The sequence below is a fragment of the Hemicordylus capensis genome, chromosome 8 (genome assembly GCF_027244095.1).
Source record: "Hemicordylus capensis ecotype Gifberg chromosome 8, rHemCap1.1.pri, whole genome shotgun sequence".
NCBI classification, from domain to species: domain Eukaryota; kingdom Metazoa; phylum Chordata; class Lepidosauria; order Squamata; family Cordylidae; genus Hemicordylus; species Hemicordylus capensis.
Genome location: NC_069664.1, coordinates 25,661,483 through 25,680,538, shown reverse-complemented (window position 1 = coordinate 25,680,538; position 19,056 = coordinate 25,661,483). Strand labels below are relative to the sequence as shown.

At 48.4% G+C, this 19,056-nt stretch overlaps 1 protein-coding gene across 3 annotated transcripts in view; it reads left to right on the top strand.

The window, feature by feature from the left end:
• The window catches only part of IGSF9B (immunoglobulin superfamily member 9B), a 112,997-nt gene that overhangs the window by 58,342 nt on the left and 35,599 nt on the right, over window positions 1-19,056 (top strand). For all 3 annotated transcript variants that reach the window (XM_053270242.1, XM_053270243.1, XM_053270244.1), the window contains exons 7-11: window positions 5,585-5,730; window positions 9,945-10,087; window positions 13,126-13,266; window positions 15,128-15,244; window positions 18,896-19,046. In XM_053270242.1, coding sequence (XP_053126217.1) covers window positions 5,585-5,730; window positions 9,945-10,087; window positions 13,126-13,266; window positions 15,128-15,244; window positions 18,896-19,046 — 698 coding nt within the window. The remainder of the gene's footprint in view (window positions 1-5,584; window positions 5,731-9,944; window positions 10,088-13,125; window positions 13,267-15,127; window positions 15,245-18,895; window positions 19,047-19,056) is intronic.

The window sequence follows — 19,056 nt, the reverse complement described above, 5'->3', positions numbered from 1 at the left end:
GTGCCACAAGTAAAAATATAAATGGGAAAGTCTGGCAGAGATGTAATGCTAGCATTCCAGTGTTGGTGTATCCCAGTGTGGTGCAATGGTTAGAGTGTTGGACTAGGACCCGGGAGACCTGAGTTCTAATCCCTGTTCAGCCATGCAACTCACTGGCTGACTCTGGGTTAGTCACATATTGCTTGATGTAGCCTACATTGCAGGCTTGTTGTGAGAATAAACATAGCTATGCCCATCACTCTGGGCTCCTTGGAGGAAGAGAAAGATATAAAAATAGTAAATAAATAAATCTTGCAAATTACAGCTAATAAATCTGTATTTGGCACTGGGCATTCATTATTATTTGTATACCACCTTTCAACAAAACCGTTCACAGGGGTGTCTTGCCCTCTTTCTCCAGAGCAAATTCCCACGTTGCTACTTTTATTGGCATTCACCATGATTTTGTCTTACATGTGCAACTGATGGCAGGTTCCCTTGTAACCATGGCTAGCAAACATCTTTCAAACCATGGTTTGGAATTCTGGTTTAAAGGGAACCATGGTTAGTGTTAATGCACAGCTAATGCTCAACTGTGGTTAACGCTGACAAGGTAAAAGAGAGAGAGGCCTCATACACATGTAATGTGGAACCGCGGGTCCAATGAACCCACGTTTCTGTGTCCCCCCGCTCGTACGACAGGGAGAGCATCCTATCTGCAGTCAGCACGACTGCAGAGAGGAGGGGGACTTGCTTTGCGGGCTTCCTTCTTGCTTGAAGGACAGCCTACACAGCCAATTGGAGGGGGAGAGGGAGGAGCTTCCTCCCTCAACTCGAGTCCAGCCGAATGCATCAGGGCCATGCACTGATTCCTGTCCTTGAGCTGTCCTGCAAAGGATTGGGCCTGGCCACAATTTGGCTGGCAGCTGTCATTTCCCGTGACAAAGTGCCCCAGGCCTAGCATCTTTGTGGACAAAACAGTGTAACCCCTGAGAAGAGCGTATTGCTGTTGCCACCAAGACAGATTCCCCTCCTGCCCCCACCAAACCTGAGAGGCCCACTGGAGGGCATTTTGTCAAGGACCTCCTAAGCCCTGGAACCAGCCCTGAGAGGGAGAGAAGAATCTTATGTTCCCAACTTGCAAACCATACTCCTTGGGGAGACTTTACGGTTTCAGCCACATTTCTATCAGTTTCTGCTTTGTCTCCTGAAATCTTAAGCCTTACCAGAAAATGTCGTCACCATTTTTCCTGTGCTGTGGGCAGGTCAGATGACTGCCAACCAGTCCAAAAGTTAGAAACAAGTCAGGGAAAGGTCGGGATGCGAAAGGGTGCACTCCCAGCAGGAGTGATGTCTGAATCCACCCAAGTTTGGCTCCCATGGCACGTTACCGACATTTGCCAGACATTCTCTGCCCAGCTTCAAAGGTTGGGCTGAAGCAAGCCGGAGAATGTCCGGCAGATGTTGGTAATGTTTTAATTGTAAACCACCCTGAGCCATTTTGGAAGAGAGGTATACAAATCAAATCAAATCAAATCAAATAAATCAATAAATAATAGTAATGCGGTGTGGGAAATAGAAGTGGGCATGTTCAAACATTATGCCTGTCAGGAGCTCATGCTTTCACATCCTGACATTTCTCCGACTTGTTACCAGCCTACAGACTGGCTGGCAACCATCTAAACCCATTCTATAACCCTAAATATGGATTTGTCTGTCTTCTGTCCATATCCATGTACATCATATCCCTAGCAATTTCCCAAACCAGTTCATGCATCTGAGAAAACAGGCTTTGAAGCCACTAAAATGTGTGCCACAAGTTTCCTGTTCTTTTTTTTTTTTTTTAAGGTATCTCAAGCTTCTTGTTCTTGCTTCAACAGACAAATATAGCTATCCCTCTGGAGTAAAAATCTTCCACGGTCCAGGGAATATTCCGTCTGTTTTATTCTGGCTTGGATTACCAGTATTATCCAGTTTCCCCCCCAGCTGGGAGCATCAGTAATATTTCTCTGCCCTGAAATAAAGAAACAGACACAACAAAATCGGGAGTGGTGAGGGCTTTCCGAGAGCCCACTTCAGGGCACATGCAGGCTCTGATTTTCAAATTGGGAAAGACAAAAGAATCAAAGCAAAACTTCTCCTGCTCTCTGGAGTATTTAGCATACTAGTTAATCCGGCCCTCCCTAGGAGCTGTTCTCCTTAAAAATCCATAGTGTCTCCTTGCTTTGTTTGGCTAGATAAGTGTAACTGTTCCCCTCGGGAATGTTCTTTTCAGGCTGCTTAAGATATAACAGTTGTCTTCCACAGAAAATGCCCTTGGAAGAGTATCAAAGAAAAAAATGTGTTGGACTGTAAAATCCATATAGATTTTGTAGGGGAGACAAGTGGGTAGGTTTCAGTTTCCTCAGAGGCCGTTTCCCTGCAAAATCCCCACCAATGTTCCCTCTAACAGGGATTCCGAGGTGTTGTTGACTGCAACTCCCAGAATCCCCAGCTGCAATGGCTTTTGCTTGGGGATTATGGGAGTTGTAGTAAACAACTTCTGGGAATTCCTGTTAGAGGGAACACTTCTCTCCAGTAATGATTTTTGCATTCCAGTGTCATGTTTGGTCAAAAGGTGAAGTGTGCGGTCGAGTCTGTGTCGACTCCTGGCGACCGCAGAGCCATGTGGTTTTCCTTTGGTAGAATACAGGAGTGGTTTACCATTGATATCTCAGTATGAGATGATGCCTTTCAGCATCTTCCTATATCGCTGCTGCCTGATATAGGAGTTTCCCATAGTCTGAGAAACATACCAGCGGGGATTCGAACCAGCAACCTCATTCTTGCTAGGCAAGTCATTTCCCCACTGTGCCATTAGGTGACTTTATTTGGTCAAGTGTAGCCCTATATCCAGACATTATGTTGTACGTGTGTGCAATTGTCCCCTATGTTACAAGCAAAGTAGCCTGGAGTGTCTTTTTTAAAACTTTTCGCCATCAAAGTACATGGCAAGTGATGCATTCTGTTCTGAATTGTTCTGAATCAATCTTTGCATTTGAGTGTCCCGTGAATTTTTGATGTCATTGTTTTAACGACCTCACTTTTGAGTAAAATATCTTTGTTATGGCTATCACTTACAAATAGATGGATTTTCTTCGAGTTTGAGTTTTTGGTGTGCAGATGTCTGTACATTTCTACATATGTTATAAGTGGAGCTTATTCTGATGCAACATTTTGCAGTAAAGTTTTACCCTTCCATGGATGATTCTCTCATTCGGCCGAGAGAATAGTGACTGTTCCATAGTTAGGAGCATAGGAACATAGGAAGTTGCCACATACTGAGTCAGACCACTGGTCCATCTAGCTCAGTATTGTCTTCACAGAATGGCAGCGGCTTCTCCAAGGTTGCAGGCAGGAATCTCTCTCAGCCCTATCTTGGAGAAGCCAGGGAAGGAACTTGAAACCTTCTGCTCTTCCCAGAGCAGCTCCATCCCCTAAGGGGAATATCTTACAGCATTCACACTTCTAGTCTCCCTTTCGTATGCAACCAGGGTGGATCCTGCTTAGCTTAAGGGGACAAGTCATGCTTGCTACCACAAGACCAGTTCTCCTCTCCTCTGTTCTCATAATAACATCCTGTCAGAAGGAGAGGTCCTGTTGTTTGTCTCAGTTGATTTACATGAAATGCATATCGACAAGCCAACTGCTAGGACTGGTGTTCCCAAGACCTTTCAGTTTTAATCTTTATCAAGGGGATACTTGGTTCCTTTAGAAACCTGCTCAGTACAACTACATTGCAATGCTGTCTAATTAATTGAAGAGTCTTGTATTGAGCAGGTTTATTAAGGAAATGATCAACATCGACATGGAAATGTGTTCAGAACACCAGTCCAGGCAGCTGTCTGTCTATGCATTTGTTGTGCGTTACGGTTGTCCTTCAGTCTAGTCTTTGATTGACATGACTCTGTGTGTGTGTGTGTGTGTGTGTGTGTGAGGGAGAGGGAGAGAGAGAGAGAAGGGCAGTTCACATGGCTGTTGTTAGGGTCGGAGGCTCCTGTTACTCTAAGTCAGGAACTGGGTGCACTTCCACTTCTTGATTATGTGCTGGATAAAAACAAGGTCGGAGATGGGGAGCTTGGCCATCAGTCAAGCCCCATCTGGGTAGGACAAGTGTGCCCTATCTAGCTTCCATCCCCAGCTTCTGAAGAAGATAGGTAGGGAAATCCTGCTACCCATCTGGGGCTTGAGTGATGATCCAGCTCCCCACCTCTGATCTTGTTCTTACCCCAAAACATGATCGGAAAACTGGGAGTGGGCCCAGCTCTCGAATTAGCATAGCAGGCTTTTCCTACTCTGATGTTGAACATGTGTGAACTGCCCTAATATATGGCAGGGTATGCTCCTGATGAGAAGTGGCTCCCCTTCTTGTAGTGGTCCATTTCCACGATGAATCGTTTCCTGCACCCTGCTATTGCAGACAGGTACTCTGTTCCAACCAAGGCTTCATGGTGCATGCATGTGACAAGAATGGAGAGTGGCCCCGCACTTCCCACAGCGATCGTCTACGATGCAGCAAATAAATTGCTCGGCTGCATTTGCAATCCTGACCCAGAATCTGGTTGCGTATGAATGATTTAGCACTAGCCTTCTCATAAGAATCTGGCGCGTGATGGTTGCAAGGATCACCCCTTCTGCCCATGCTCCTGTGAGCGAATGGCTCTCTGCAGCAGGCCCTGCGGTCTAGCTTCAATCTGGGTTGCTTGCTTTGGTGGATGATCACATATTTTGGTTGATGTGCTCCTCCAATAAGCACGGGCATTGCCACTTCTCCTTTATCCTCGCAATCAGGGGTGGCTTTTGCATGAGGTGAGATGAGGCGGTCGCCCAAGACAGCAGACAATTGGAGCACCAGCAGCAAGGCAAGGTGTCTCCCCCCACTGCCATTGGAGCAGCTCTTCCAGATGAAACTTGGCAAGCTTTGCAAGAAGTGCCTCTCCTCGCACTCCTTACAAAGCTTGCTAGAAGCACAAGGGGAGAAGAGGAGGCTGCATCTATCCATTACTTATTGCCTTCTATCTTGTTCTTGCTTCAAGAGCCTCATACTGACATTCGAGCCTCAGAAGAGCCCTGCCAGGTTGGATAGGCTGAAAGCATCTTGCTCAAAAATTCTATGAGCTTCATAGCTGAGCGGAGACTGTCTCAGGGCTTCCCACATCTATACTGTATTGAGGCAGTGAAGCTCCCAGTACCAACTGAGCATCTGATTAACTCAGCCTTACACTCAGGGGTTGCCCTTCTATGAGGCAAGGTGAGGTGGTGACCTCAGGTGGCGAATTATTGGGGCATCAGCAGGGTGGCAAGCTGACTCCCTCTGTTGCCTTTGGAGCAACTCTTTGAGACTGATCTGGCCCTTGCAAGCTCACACTCCTTGGAAAGCTTGCCAAAAGCACAAGGAGAGAGGAGGGTCTGCTCATCTCAGCCACCACATTACTTCTGCTCTTCCCCATAGCACAGTATGTGTTCTTGGGAAACCTAGTTCCACATAATCCGTCATCTAATCCCTTCTGCTCACTTCGCTCCCTGAGCACTTTCACCCAATTCACATTTCCTTGTTCTCTTGCAGCGACCTAAAGCTGCGGGTTCGGATCCTGATCGATGGCACGCTGATCATCTTCCGGGTCAAGCCAGAAGATTCCGGGAAGTATACCTGCATTCCAAGCAACAGCCTCGGACGCTCTCCGTCGGCCTCTGCCTACCTGACTGTGCAATGTGAGTGAATTGGCCCAAAGGGGATGGGCAAGCTCTCCAGCTGTGGTTGGACTACAACTCCCATCATCCCCTGCTGTGGTGGCCAGTAATTGGGGATGATGGGATGTAGTCCAACCACAGCCGGAGGGCCGAAGTTATGCAGCCCTGGCCTTGATTATGATGATGCATTAAGAAAGACGCAGTGATAGTTGACAATCGTTTTAGCTCCTGTTGGCGGGAGAAATGTGGCCGATGGCATTCCTCAACAGCCTTGTCGTAACTTTTTACAGGCACTGTAATAACTGGGCTGGCACGATGGCGGTTGAGAGAAAGGGAAAATAAATCGTGCTAAATTGCCGGGACTTATGAGATGCAGGCTGATGGGTACAGTTGTTGGGTTAATTGCTTTGTTTAATGCAATGCTACCCAATGCTGCCATATTGAATCAAGCAGCAGATGTTCCCGAGTGGAGTATCATGTCAGTATTAGATGTCTCGGAGGAGAGTTAATCTGCCCCTCCTCTCCTAGGCAGGAGGCACGCCCATCAGCTTTTATTCTATTGTTTGTATTATTCCAGTGCTTCCAGTCTACCCTGAAAGCTGCTTCCTGTAGGTTCTTGACAGTTGCATTCAACCCATATCTTTGCAGAAGCTTTGCGAAAATAATGTATCAAAGACGGGAAACCCCTACAGCATATCCCACCTCCATGTGCAAAGCTTGTCGGACAGATCGCCTGCCTCGATGCAGATCCCTGGGGTCATGCTTTTATTTATTGGTGGCCCTTAATTCCCCTGCTTTTCCTCCAAGGAACTATAGGGAACCATACTCTTGGTAGCCTCCTCCTGATGGCTTCTCAGATCAGCAGCCAGTTGTGGTGGGTGGGGTGAAGCAGGCGAGCTCCTCTTCCCATTCCTGGGGCGGCTCTTCCATGAGGCGAGGCGGCCCCCTCCGGAATTGGGGAGCCAGCAAGGTGGAAATATGCCCTCCTGCCCCTGCTTTAAAAAGGCAGGGGGTAAGAGAGGGAGCTGGGTTTGTACAAGGTGGTGGGGGGCAGCATAAACAAAATGTGTCGGGCAGCTTGTCTACATCATAAGGGGCAATCCACGTGGTTGCCCCAGGCTGGCAGGGAGGATGCAGGGGGAAGGCTGCTTTCACCTTACCTTCCACCCAGACAACCAAGCAGGTCCTCTTCAGCATGCCTCCCACACGTCCACATGGTCAGCCCTGCTCCATACAGCTCTGTGAAGTACGGGGCAGGGCAGAAGAATCTGGGCATCCCTCCGGGAGGTGGAGGGATCTGGGCATGCTTCTGGGCATCCCTCAATGCAATGGGTGGCATGGGGATTTGGGGTCCCCTCCATCTGATGGGCTCTCCATGCACCCATCTCTGTGATGTGCAATCTGAGGAGTCGCACGATACCCAGGCGCCGGCGTAAGGGTGCGAGAGCTTCTGCTTCTCATCGTGCTTCTCACAACCAGCCTATCCTTGCCTGGTGCAGGCCAGGAAGGGTTCGGCTGGTTGTGCGAACAGCCTCTCAAGCTGGTTTAACAGCCAACCCCTTTCCACAGGGCACCCTGAGGATTTTAGTTCTGTGAGGGGAGCAATGCATTTCTGACCGGGAATTCTCAGCACCCTCCTGAAAGTACGGTTCAGGATGTGCAGCTGACCAACTGTACTCCGGGAACTCCTGTACTCCCAGGGTTCTTTGCAGGGAGGCCATGATGGTTAAACTTCTGTATGCAGAAGGTTCCAAGTTCCCTCCCTGGCAGCATCTCCAAGATAGGGCTGAGAGAAATTCCTGCCTGCAACCTTGGAGAAGCCACTGCCAGTCTGGGTAGACAATATTGAGCTAGATGGGTTGATGGTCTGACTCGGTATAAGGCAGTTTCCCATGTCCCTATATAACTGACATGTTTGTGGCATAAATGGGCTAGGATAACTTTGTACCATTAAAAAAAATGTAAAAGCCATATGGTTTGGTTTTCAGTGGGTTTGCCTACTTAGTCTTGTGAATGCTTCAGTGCATGTCTAGATAGATGGCAACAGTGCATTGTATAGAGGGGGAAAGGTTACTTGAACTGGGACCAGATAGCTAAGGTCTCCTTTTGGGAATGAGTGGTGGTCTAGAACAGTGGATGTGTGTCGGGTGGGAACCATGGCTGGCGTTACTGATGGCCCATTCTTGTAAACCACGGAAGGGAGGAGGAATTCACTCCAGACAGAAGAGGGCAGGGAGTGAATCTGCTCTGGATCCCCTAACCAGAGAGTGCATCTATCTTTTGTCTAGGTGTAGAAGCTCCATACTACTTCTGGGTTTGCTAGTTAGTGTTCAGCATAACTTGAATCCATGGCTTATCCAGGGATCAGCAACCTTTGGCACTCCAGCTACCACTGGACTACAACTCCCATCATGCCTGCCACAATTTATGATGATGATGGAGTTCAACAAGAGCTGTAGTTCCAAAGGTACCTATCTCCGGCTTATGCTGTATGCCAGGGCTGCCCAATTTTGGCCCTCCAGCTGTTCCTGGACTACAACTCCCATCATCCTCAGCCACAGTGACTAAAAGACAAGGATGATGGAAGCCGTAGTCCCACAGCAGTTGGAGGGCCCAAGTTCTGCTGTTTACCTTGGAGAGAAGGGAGCAATTTGAGGGCCTGACCTTCCTGGTCTCTTCCTTGCCAGCTTGGTCTGGACTGGAAGCCGTCTCACTCAATGTTGCCCAACTAGCTGTCAGATGGTGACGGCTTTGGGTCAGTAATTAATCAACCGAGTTGGACACCATCCAGTGACCTAGAAGTGAAAAAGCTCGGTGTCCCATTACCAATCCCTTGAGCCTATGTTGATTACATTTCCTAAGACACGGCGCTAAACTCCATGTGTACAAATCAAGCTCTTCATTACGTCCTGGATCTGAATCTAGGTTACGATGCCACAGTTAACATCAGATGACCTTGATCAATGCTTGTTCCTCGGTGATTGTCAGCTGTTTGCCAAGTGTGATGAGGCAGTGGAAGAAGCCTGGGCGCGGGTGTGTATGTGTGTGTGTGTGTGTGTGTGTGTGTGTGTGTGTGTCCCCATCAGGGCAGTGCTCTGATTGAAAAATCCCTCTCCCTCCACAGAGCCTTCCGATTCTCCGCATTCAGAATCCACACACTGAATGCCTCTGGAGCATTACAGAGAGGGAGCATACGGGGCTCTCTTATGGATTTTGGATTTTAATCATGCGGTTTTTAATCTTAATACCTCTGTGGTCTTGGTTTTTGTTTCTTCTTCTTTGCCCCTGGCAGGCCATCAAATTTGAAAAGGGAATAGAAACACATACAAGACCCACTAAAACCAGAATAATGGGGATTAATTTTCCTTTCCTTTCGACTTGTGTATGTTCCCAGCCATCATAGAACAGAGAGGTCCAAAATCCCTGGCAATGGTGATGTCATCCAGTCGCTCACAGTCTGACTTTGGGAATGACTGGTGCTTGTATTGTTCCCTGCCACCCCTCCATAACCCCAGGGGAGAGGCAGGGAGACACGGAAGCAAAGGATCATGGGATTCCAAAGCAAGCCCTGGACTAGAAAGAGGAGGAGAGGAGGAGAGTTGATCATCTCTCTTCTCCAGTGATGCTAATTTGACTAGGCATTGCTGACTGTGCAATGCAAGGCTGCACAACTTCAGCCCTCGAGCTGTGAGCAGCCCTGTTGGATCAGGCCTGAGGAAGCTCATCTAGTCCAGCATCCTGTTTCGCACAGTGGCCCACCAGATCCTTCTGGGAGGCCCACAGGCAAGAGCTGAGGACATGCCCTCCCTCCTGCTGTTGCTCCCCTGCAGCTGGTATTGAGAGGCATCATGCTTCTGAGGCTGCAGGTGGCCCACAGTCACCTGTGGGCTAGTAGCCATGGATAGACCTGCCCTCCATTAATTTGTCTAAGCCCCTTTTAAAGCCATCCAAGCTAGTGGCCCTCACCACGTTCCATGGCAGAGAATTCCGTAGATTAATTATGCATTGTGTGGAAAAAGTACTGGAGGAGATAACGAGCACAAGGCGAATGGTCTTTAGAGGCCAGAATTACAAATGTTACTGAATTGGAATTTGGGGTTTGGAAACCGTTGCCACAATGCTGCTGACCCCTGTCCCAGCAGGCTGCAGTAGAAAGGCATGCGCACAGACTAACCTGGACGCTGCAAGAGAGTGGCGCATATACACCTCCTTAACATCCTGTTCCTCTGACCTAGATCCTGCCCGTGTGGTCAACATGCCACCCATCATCTACGTTCCCGTCGGTATACATGGATACATCCGCTGCCCGGTTGAGGCAGAGCCCCCAGTTTCCCTGGTCAAGTGGAATAAAGATGGGCGCCCTCTGCGCATTGAAAAGGTAAACCGGTTTTGTGTGTATGTGTGTGTTTGTGTTTTTAAGGGACATTTAATGGATTAATCCATTAATTAAACCCATTTTGATGGACTAAAAAAGGTGCTGCTAACTGAGCATAGGAAAGGAAAGAAGAGGTTGTGCCCTGGCGACCGCAAAGCCCTGAGGTTGTCTTTGGTAGAATACAGGAAGGGTTTACCATTGCCTCCTCCTGTGCAGTATGAGATGATGCCTTTCAGCATCTTCTTATATCGCTGCTGCCTGATATAGGCGTTTCCCATATTCTGGGAAACACACCAGTGGGGATTCAAACCAACAGCCTCTTGCTCTCTAGGCAGGTTGCTTCCCCGCCTTGCTAACTGAGCATAGCAGCACCTTATTAAAGTGGCATTTCTCTTCTATTTAGCAGGGGGAGAGCAACTGGCCCATCACCTTCAGCCCCCATTTATTGTCACTGGGGATGGTGGGAGTTAAGTTCAGCAACATCTGGAGGACCACAGGTTGGCAACCCCGGCATAGGAGAACAATCGTTCTGTGTTTTCTTTTTCAAAAAAATAGCACATCCTTTCAAAAAAATAGCACGTTGTAGAAGGCTTCATCCTCAAAGAGGCATCCCCTTCCTCTCTGACTAGGACTAAGATTGTAGACACCTAATGGCGCAGCAGGGAAATGACTTGACTAGCAAGCCAGAGGTTGCCGGTTCAAATCCCCACTGGTATGTTTCCGAAATACTTGTTTCGAGCAGCAGCGCTACAGGAAGAGGAAAGCCGAAAGGCATCACCTCACACTGCATGGGAGGAGGCAATGGTCAACCCCTCCTGTATTCTACCAAAGACAACCACAGGGCTCTGTGGGAGCCAGGAGTCGACACCGACTCAACGGCACAACTTTACTTTGCCTTTGAGATTGCTTTAAGCAGGTAACAATCTTCTTAAAGGCATAGTCTCTTCCCCTACTGCCACTGCCAATGTCATCTCTGTCAGTGTAGACTAGAGGCCCCTTTATCAGGCTGAGGGGTTGCCTTCCAACCTCCCCCACCCCCATCAGGAGGACGAAAGAAAATGCGCTCTGTATTTTGGATGCTTCCATCTAATCAACAGCAATCACCCCATCTAGGGACTCATAAGGAGTTCATTTCTCCTGTCACTGCGGGAGACAAGCATCATTAATCTAATGCCAGAGGAGCAATAAAGTGTCGCCCTGCAGATATTACTATATATGGGAATTTGATGCTTAAAAGATCCCCTTTTAACGAGGCTCCATCCTGCTCTTACCTTGGTTTAGAAATCCTATCAAGGACTTCATTCTTTTAAATATTTAAACAAAATTCTCAATATTTAGAGATCCCTTTAAATATTCATGCTCAAAAGATTATATTCTGACCGCTTCAAATGGGGGTCGCCTACTAATGTGGCTTCCGACTCCAGCTGTGTTGCTGATCATGGGCACGATCTAGCCAGACCCGAACCTCTAGAGTCCTGTGGGCCTCTGGGAGGGGTCTAAATACATGCTTTGAAGATGGACCCTTGGACTAGTTCAGTCCAAGGGTCTGTCTTGAAATGGGATTGGCACCAATGTGTCCGAAGTATGCTAGTTTGAGCCTGGTCATTTGTGCCTGGAGTGAAAATTCTGGATTGATTTGTTCTATGCTCCCTTGGTTTGTTTTCCTGAAACAAATTAGTTTGTTCTCCTAAAGTCACTCTAGGCCCCTGCTAATTTTGGTTGCTATTTTCTAGCTCTGCAATGACCTTTGTAGAACTAGAACCCGAGACCTTCTGCATGCAAAGCAGATGCTCTACCAATGGGCTGCAGCCCGCCGCCCCCCCACCCCACCAAGGCCAGTATTCCAGTTTGCTTTGGATGGTTCTGCATCCTGGCTGTAACGATGATGGAACTAATTGGAGGTCCTTGCTTTTCCATAAGCCCACAGACAGCCATTAGGTATCTGGGACTATTGAGTGCTGCTGACCTGAGCTCGATTCCGCCTGATGCCAAGAGGAGAAATTGTCCACATCTCATTAGCAGGGCTCTGTGTCAACATGTTTCCCCGAAGCGATACATCTGTGCCATCCAAGTAGGCCAATTATGATAACTGACTGTCTCCCAGCTGACAGCAATGAGAGGATTACAAAGGCAGTCCAAAATGTTGACAAGGGATTTTAGTTTATGAATCACCCTCGCGTGCAAGGAACCACCACACCATTGGCTCCTTCTCAGCGTTCATTTGGTTTGGGGAGTGGGTTTTTGGCTACAGCTTTACAGCTTGGCAAAAATGCTGCACGTGGCTGGGCCATTTCTTAGACTGCTGCTGAGAAAGCCCTGCTCCTGGTTGATCTTGTCTGGAGATCTCCCAGTAGGTCTTATCAGGCAGAGACAATCCAGAGTATGGTTTCTGATGCAAATCAGCTTGCATAAAGAGGAACATAGAGGAGAAGGTGGACCCTAAGGTAACTTGGCAGAGGACCCATGAATGTTCTAAACCACCTAGAGATTTTGGTAGTGGGTGGTATACAAATAGACTAACTAAATAAAATAAATCTGCGCTGGTTGCTTGTTCATTCCTGGACTCAGCAGAAGATCCTGGTTTAAACCATTGAATCAGGGATTCAAAGAGTTAAATCAGCATCTTGAACTGAACCTGGGAACAAGCTGGCAGCCAGTGCAGCTTCACAATACATGAGTGATATGCAGTAAATAACTAGTACCAGTTTTCCACTTTACATCATAGCCTCAGCAAGTCCAATCTATTAAAAGTCTAAACAAACAAGAGAAGAATGTTAGGATCATTCAGAGTGTAGTTCTGTCTTCCATTACTAGGTGGTGCTGCAACAGCACCACAAGGGCACCTACTGATGGGTTACAAGTATTACAACAAAGCATATTTTAAAAGCCAGCTGAAGGGGAGAGTTCCAGGCCAGATGATATCTGCATTTAAAGAGATGACTGCACCTCAAATCTGTAACCAAAGCTAAAAAGGACCATAGATACTGATCATGTGGAACTCAAAATTGCAGCATATCTCATCTCTTCTCTTGCTTGTGCAGTATTCTGGCTGGAGTCTGATGGAAGATGGCTCAATTCGAATAGAAGAGGCAACAGAAGAAGCTCTCGGCACATACACCTGCGTGCCTTATAACGCCCTGGGTACAATGGGCCAGTCACCCCCTGCCCGACTGGTACTGAAGGTATCTCATTTGTTGACTTCTTGGTTTGCTGAGAAGCTCATGAACTCTCTCTCTCTCTCTCTCTCTCTCTCTCTCTCTCTCTCTCTCTCTCTCTCTCTCACACACACACACACACTCACACACACACACACACACACACACACACACACACCCCTACACTTTGCCCAGATGGAAAGGATAGTATATTGCAAGGCCCACAGTGCACCTCTGTGGGTCCAAAATCCAATCAGCAATACTGAGGGAAATAGAGGTGTCAGGTTTTGGAACCTCTATAGTTATTGGTGGAGAGAGCTGTGATGTCACTTGAATGAAATGAGCCCTCCCTACCTGTTGGCTTTGCTGCTGACGTGATATGGAATGCTTGTGAACATTCCAACATCTCAGAACTATGAAAACAAAGAAGTCCACACAAAATCATAGGATGAGATGGGGCTATGTACTGCCAATGGGAAGACACTATTGATGTGTCTGAACTGAGCCATGATTCGGCTGATGCTGTGATAGAACTACCTACTGCCTTCTCTACTGAATGCTTTCCAATTGACGGCACACAACCCAATCTCACCCTTACCTTTTGTGCATGCAACTTTTAAAATATAGTGCTGTCAAATTGGAATGTTGATAAACGTTCCATATCATGGTAGTGGTAGAGCCAATGGCTAGGAAAGGCCCATTTCAGTGCAACTTAAACCACAGCTCTCTCCAACAGGATCTACAGAGCTTTTAAAAATGGAAACCTATATTTTCATCAGCTTTGTCACAGTGATTTGATTTTGAACTCACTGTTAACCCCTTTCCCCTTGCAAGGGGATGGAGCATGACGTACAAGCCTTCCCATCAGGACAGTGGGCACTTTGCTTAGCGTCTGTGTGGCCGTGGTTTGCCATTATGAAAAGAGACCTGTGTGGTCATGGCTTGTCATTTGTCATGATGAGACTGAGCAGTAGTGAGCTTTGATATGCATGCTTCCTGCTCTCCTGCTCTTTTCCTTCATGCACAAGAGGAAGAGATTTAGAAGCTTCTGCTTCTAGTTTGCAGCAAACCATAGTTTGCTGACTTTAGCCAAGATGGCAAACAATGGTTTGCCTCAAACTAGAAGCAGAAGCTTCTAATCTCTTCCCAATATGCATGAAGGACAAGAGAGCATAGGAAACTGCCTTATACCGAATCAGACCATTGGCCCACCTACTGTAGCTGAGGATTGCCATCACTGACTGGCAGCAGCTCTTCAGGGTTCTAGGCAGGAGTCTTTCCCAGCCCTACCTGGAGGTGCTGCCAGGGCTTGAACCTGGGACCTTCTGCATGTAAGCAGATGCTCTTCCACTGAGCTACATCCCCATCCCCTAAGGGATATCTTACAGTTCTCACATGTCGTCACCCATCCAAATGCAAACCAGGGAAGACCCTACTTAGCAAAGGGGACTGTTCAGACTCGCTACTGCAGGACTGGCTCTCCTCCCACTACTCTTGCCTCTGGTCCTTCTCATAAAGACAAATCATGGTTTGATGTTGCATCTGAATGGAGCTGGTGTGTGTGTGTGAATGATGTGTGCAGAAAAATGGTATATAAATGGCGCCGGGGACTAGTATGCATGTATGGGTATTCTGTGTGGCCAACGCAAGTGGGGTAGTGTGTGAGAAAATGGATAGTGGGAAAAATTAACATGGCTCAGCACGTGTGTGTGTGTGTGTGTGTGTGTGTGTGTGTGTGTGTATATATATAAATGCAACCAGAGGCAGTTAATGGGCTAAAGGTTTTGCACTTTGCAGCTCTGTTGAATGTCTGCTCCTCCGTTGCCGGTTTGCTGACAGTGGCTTGATTCTTTCCACCCTTCTTCCCCTTTCTCCACGCTGGCTCCAGGACCCGCCCTATTTCACGGTGCTACCAGGCTGGGAATACAGACAAGAGGCAGGGAGGGAGCTCTTGATCCCCTGTGCTGCTGCAGGAGACCCCTTTCCTGTCATCGCCTGGAGAAAGGTACCCGGCCTGCCAGAAAAATCTGCAGTGCCTTTGGCTTTTGATGAATATTGCAGACAGAGCAGCCACACTCTGTCCCGGTAAGAGCAACCTGCAGGTTCAGCTGCTTCGCTTTGGGCTGTACCACTGCCGCCCTCTCCCGCAGGTGGGTGGGGGAAAGCCCGCTCTGTGCAAGAAAGCGTCCAGGACTGCACAAACCTGCCACAGCAGCACCTGCAAAATGGGCCGCTCTCCCATTTCCCCCGCCATCCCTTTCCCGCTCCTCTAGGCTGGTGCCTCTCAAAGGCACCTCTCTGTTTAGGCTTCTGTTCCCCAGTGCCACCTTCTCCATCTGCAAGGTGGACCTAACTAGGGATTCTTCTGAAACTTGCCACCCCACCCCAGATTTTAGAACTCTGAATTCCCTGGTCCTGTTTCCCCAAAGTGGGACGGATGCATTTTGCCTCTGCCCGGATTTCACTGCTTATTTCCAAATCTTCAACTGAGCGTTCTGCATGTGCACATTTCCACAGCTTTCAGTCCCTTAAGCTCATCTGTTTCTTTCCCCCGCTTCCTCTGTAACTCCGTTCTCATGCCCGAAATCCGGGTATGAGGAGCCGGCTGCCAAGCTCCAAGTCCTGTGCGTGCTCCCGAGAACCAGTCGCGTGTTGCAAATATCAAGGTAGGATGATGGGAAAGTGATCATGTGCAAGCTCTGATGTGGGCAGGATGGCAGCGGCTAGCTGACATTGTTTCCCCAGCACCGTATCAAGGGCAGAGGAAAAGCCCGCCCCAGCCCGCCCCATCCTACCCGGAACACAGCTAGCACATGACCACTTTTCCATCCTCCTACCTTGAGTTTTGGCGGCACATGATTGGTTCTCAGGAGTGTTTGGCCAGGTCTGGGATCCCAGCTGGACGTTCTTCTTATCCAGCTTTTGGTTCTGAGAATAGGCTTTATGTTTACAGTTGCGCATGTGCTTGTACATGTGGTTGTATTCAGTTTAATTTTGTTCGGTCTTTGGTAAAAGGATGGGAGACGTAAAGGCAAAGGAGCACGTGTGCTGAAGGTACTGAAATCTGAAGCCAGGGGTGTGTCCTCTAATTTCGGAATGAATTTTCGAAATTCTCCTGGTTTCAACTGGGAATTGGAAGAAGTGGGTTGTAAGGGAGAGTGCACCAGAAAAAAACACAGACCGGGAGAAATCCTCTCTTTCTTAAGACTAGTCTTTGTCGCCCTGCACCAAAATGATACAACTTTGTTTATTTTTGCTATGTGCTGTTGTGCCCCACTATGATGCGTTGGAGCTTGGTCAGGAGGTCATGGCTAATTAGCTGCAGGTGGGACTAAATATGGCCAGAAACGCAGGTCTTCTGCTGAAACAGTCAGTCCTGAGTCAGGTTTTCTCCTTTCCCTTTGTAGCATCTCGTTCAACTTACCTTTGTTTTGATAAAATTGTGCTCTGAGTTTCCATGCTCGCCCCACGCTCTACATCAGGGCTGCACAACTTCAGCCCTTCAGCTGCTTTTGGACTCCAGCAACCATCTTCCCCATCCACAGTGTCCAGTAGCCAGGGGTGATGGAAGTTGTAGTCCAGCGTCTGCAGGAGGGCCAAAGTGGTGCAGCCCTGTTCTTCATCACTAGCTATCTCCTGCAGGGGCACAGAACTGCATAGAGGAGTGAGGCAGGGACAGATGGTGAGTTCTACTAGATGGGGCTTGACATGTGGCTGCCATTTTTGACAGTAGTCCCATATTTTTGGCAACATTTAGATGTGTCTCCACTTCCTGTAGGAACTGGTGCTGCCATTACTGTCACCGCTTGGATATATGCTTGGTGGGTCCCTCTTATCCACAACAAAACCTGTGGAACATTGGAAGCTGCCTTATACCGAGTCAGACCCTTGGTCCATCTAGCTAAGTATTGACCCAGGTTGGCAGCGGCTTTTCATAGCTGGCCGGCAGGAGTCTCTTTCAGCCCTATCTTGGAGATGCTGCCAGAGAGGGAACTTGGAACCTTCTGCATGCACGTATGCAGATGCTTCTTCCCAGAGCGGCCCCATCCCCTGCGGGGAATCTCTCCCAGTGCTTCACTCATGTCACCCATTCAGATGCAACCCAGGATGGACCTTGCCTAGCTAAGGGGACAATTCATGCTTGATGTGGTTTTTAGCAGCTATGGATTCTTCTGGCTGTTTTGTACAGATACTTATTTTATGATAGTTGTGTCTTGCTCTCCATCACAGGAGCTCAGGTGACCCACAGATAAGTGGGGGTTTAAACTTCCTGAGGCCAAGTTCTACTCATTGGCCCTCTCCAGTATACCAACGTCGTTCTTAACGGAAACAGTGTGAAATAACCCAAGAGTCTGGCATTTCTAAGACTTCCAGTGGTGGAGTTTGTCTTGGCATAGGGAGGTTGTGTCCTTAAGGGGAAGGGCCAAAGCTCAATGGGAGAGCACCAGCTTTGCATGCAGAAGGTCCTTGGTTTGATCCTTGACATCCCCAAGTAGGCCTAGGAAAAATCTTTATCTGAAATCTGGGAGGGCTGCTGCCAGTCACTGTAGACAGTGCTGAGCTTCATGGACCGATGGCCTGACTTGGTATAAGGCAGCTGCCTGTGTACCTTAGGTCAATGTAATTGAATATGTGTAGCCATTAAGTTGGGGGAGAACTCTCAGCCTGGTATAGATCTCATGCAGATGCATCCCCTTCCCCGTAAGGACACTTGCTTGGGGGAGAAAATGGAAGCTGATAGAGGGGAGTCGGACATGGTCTGTTTCCGCTATATGTGTCACGGCTGATTTCCCTGTAGTTCCCCACCAAACGGCGCAACCTTTGGGTCAGAGTCAGGCATTGGTGCAGAAGATGAACTTCTGCTTGATCTCTCCAGGCTCCGGACTGGCTCTGGGCCTGCATCCCGGTAATCCTGTGTGCTTCCTAGATTGCCTGGCCCAGCTGCACCTCTCCATAGTATCAACCCTTTCTCAGACACTGCATGAAGTCAATAGTGCTCCCCCCAGCAAAGGACAGGCCTAGACAGTGGCCCAGGGCTGCCTTCTAGTGGGAAGACCAGGCACTGCCTGAAACCCCAGAGGAAGAGCATGATTGCCTCATCATGCAGTGAGAAGGATATTATTGCAGGCACGAAATGCATGGGCTCATAGTTCCCTCTATTGGCCCAAAGCGAGACATACACGGCCGTTTTTAACTCAAAAAGCACATTTACTGCAGAACCACTGTCCTGCCACCTCACTGAAAAGATTATGGGAACTGTAGTCAACAACATCTGGGCATCCCTCTTACAGGGAACATTGGTGGGCCTAGTGAGCTCTTGCTTCCCTCCCTGCTATGACTGGCTCTTTCCTTGACTCTGCAAGCCTTTGGTTAGTTCTCCGGCCCCACCAGTCCTGCTTCACGCTACTCTCACTACACAAGTCTTGCTCATCAAGACGTCCTTCTGAGAACCAACCTTTGTCTTGCCTCTCTGGCCCATGGTTTTGCCTCGCCTTTCTGCTAGATGCCCCAGGCTGTCCCTGCAGGGACGGCCTTCCCAGCGTGTGACAGCTCCATTGGCCTAATGTTACCTCACTCCCGTAGCCTTGCAACATGCCTCTGAGTTGTGTTTCCTCCCCTTTTCCTCTCCCTGTGCTTTCTCTGTTGTTTGACCAAGGTAGGGAAGCCTAGTAGAAGCAAGCACAACACCCTTCCAAGTGGCAGCCTCCAATTCCGATCTCTCAGTAAGGACGACCATGGAGAATGGGAATGTGTCGCTACCAACATCGTCACAAGCATCACTGCTAGCACTCATCTGACAGTCATCGGTAGGTATGG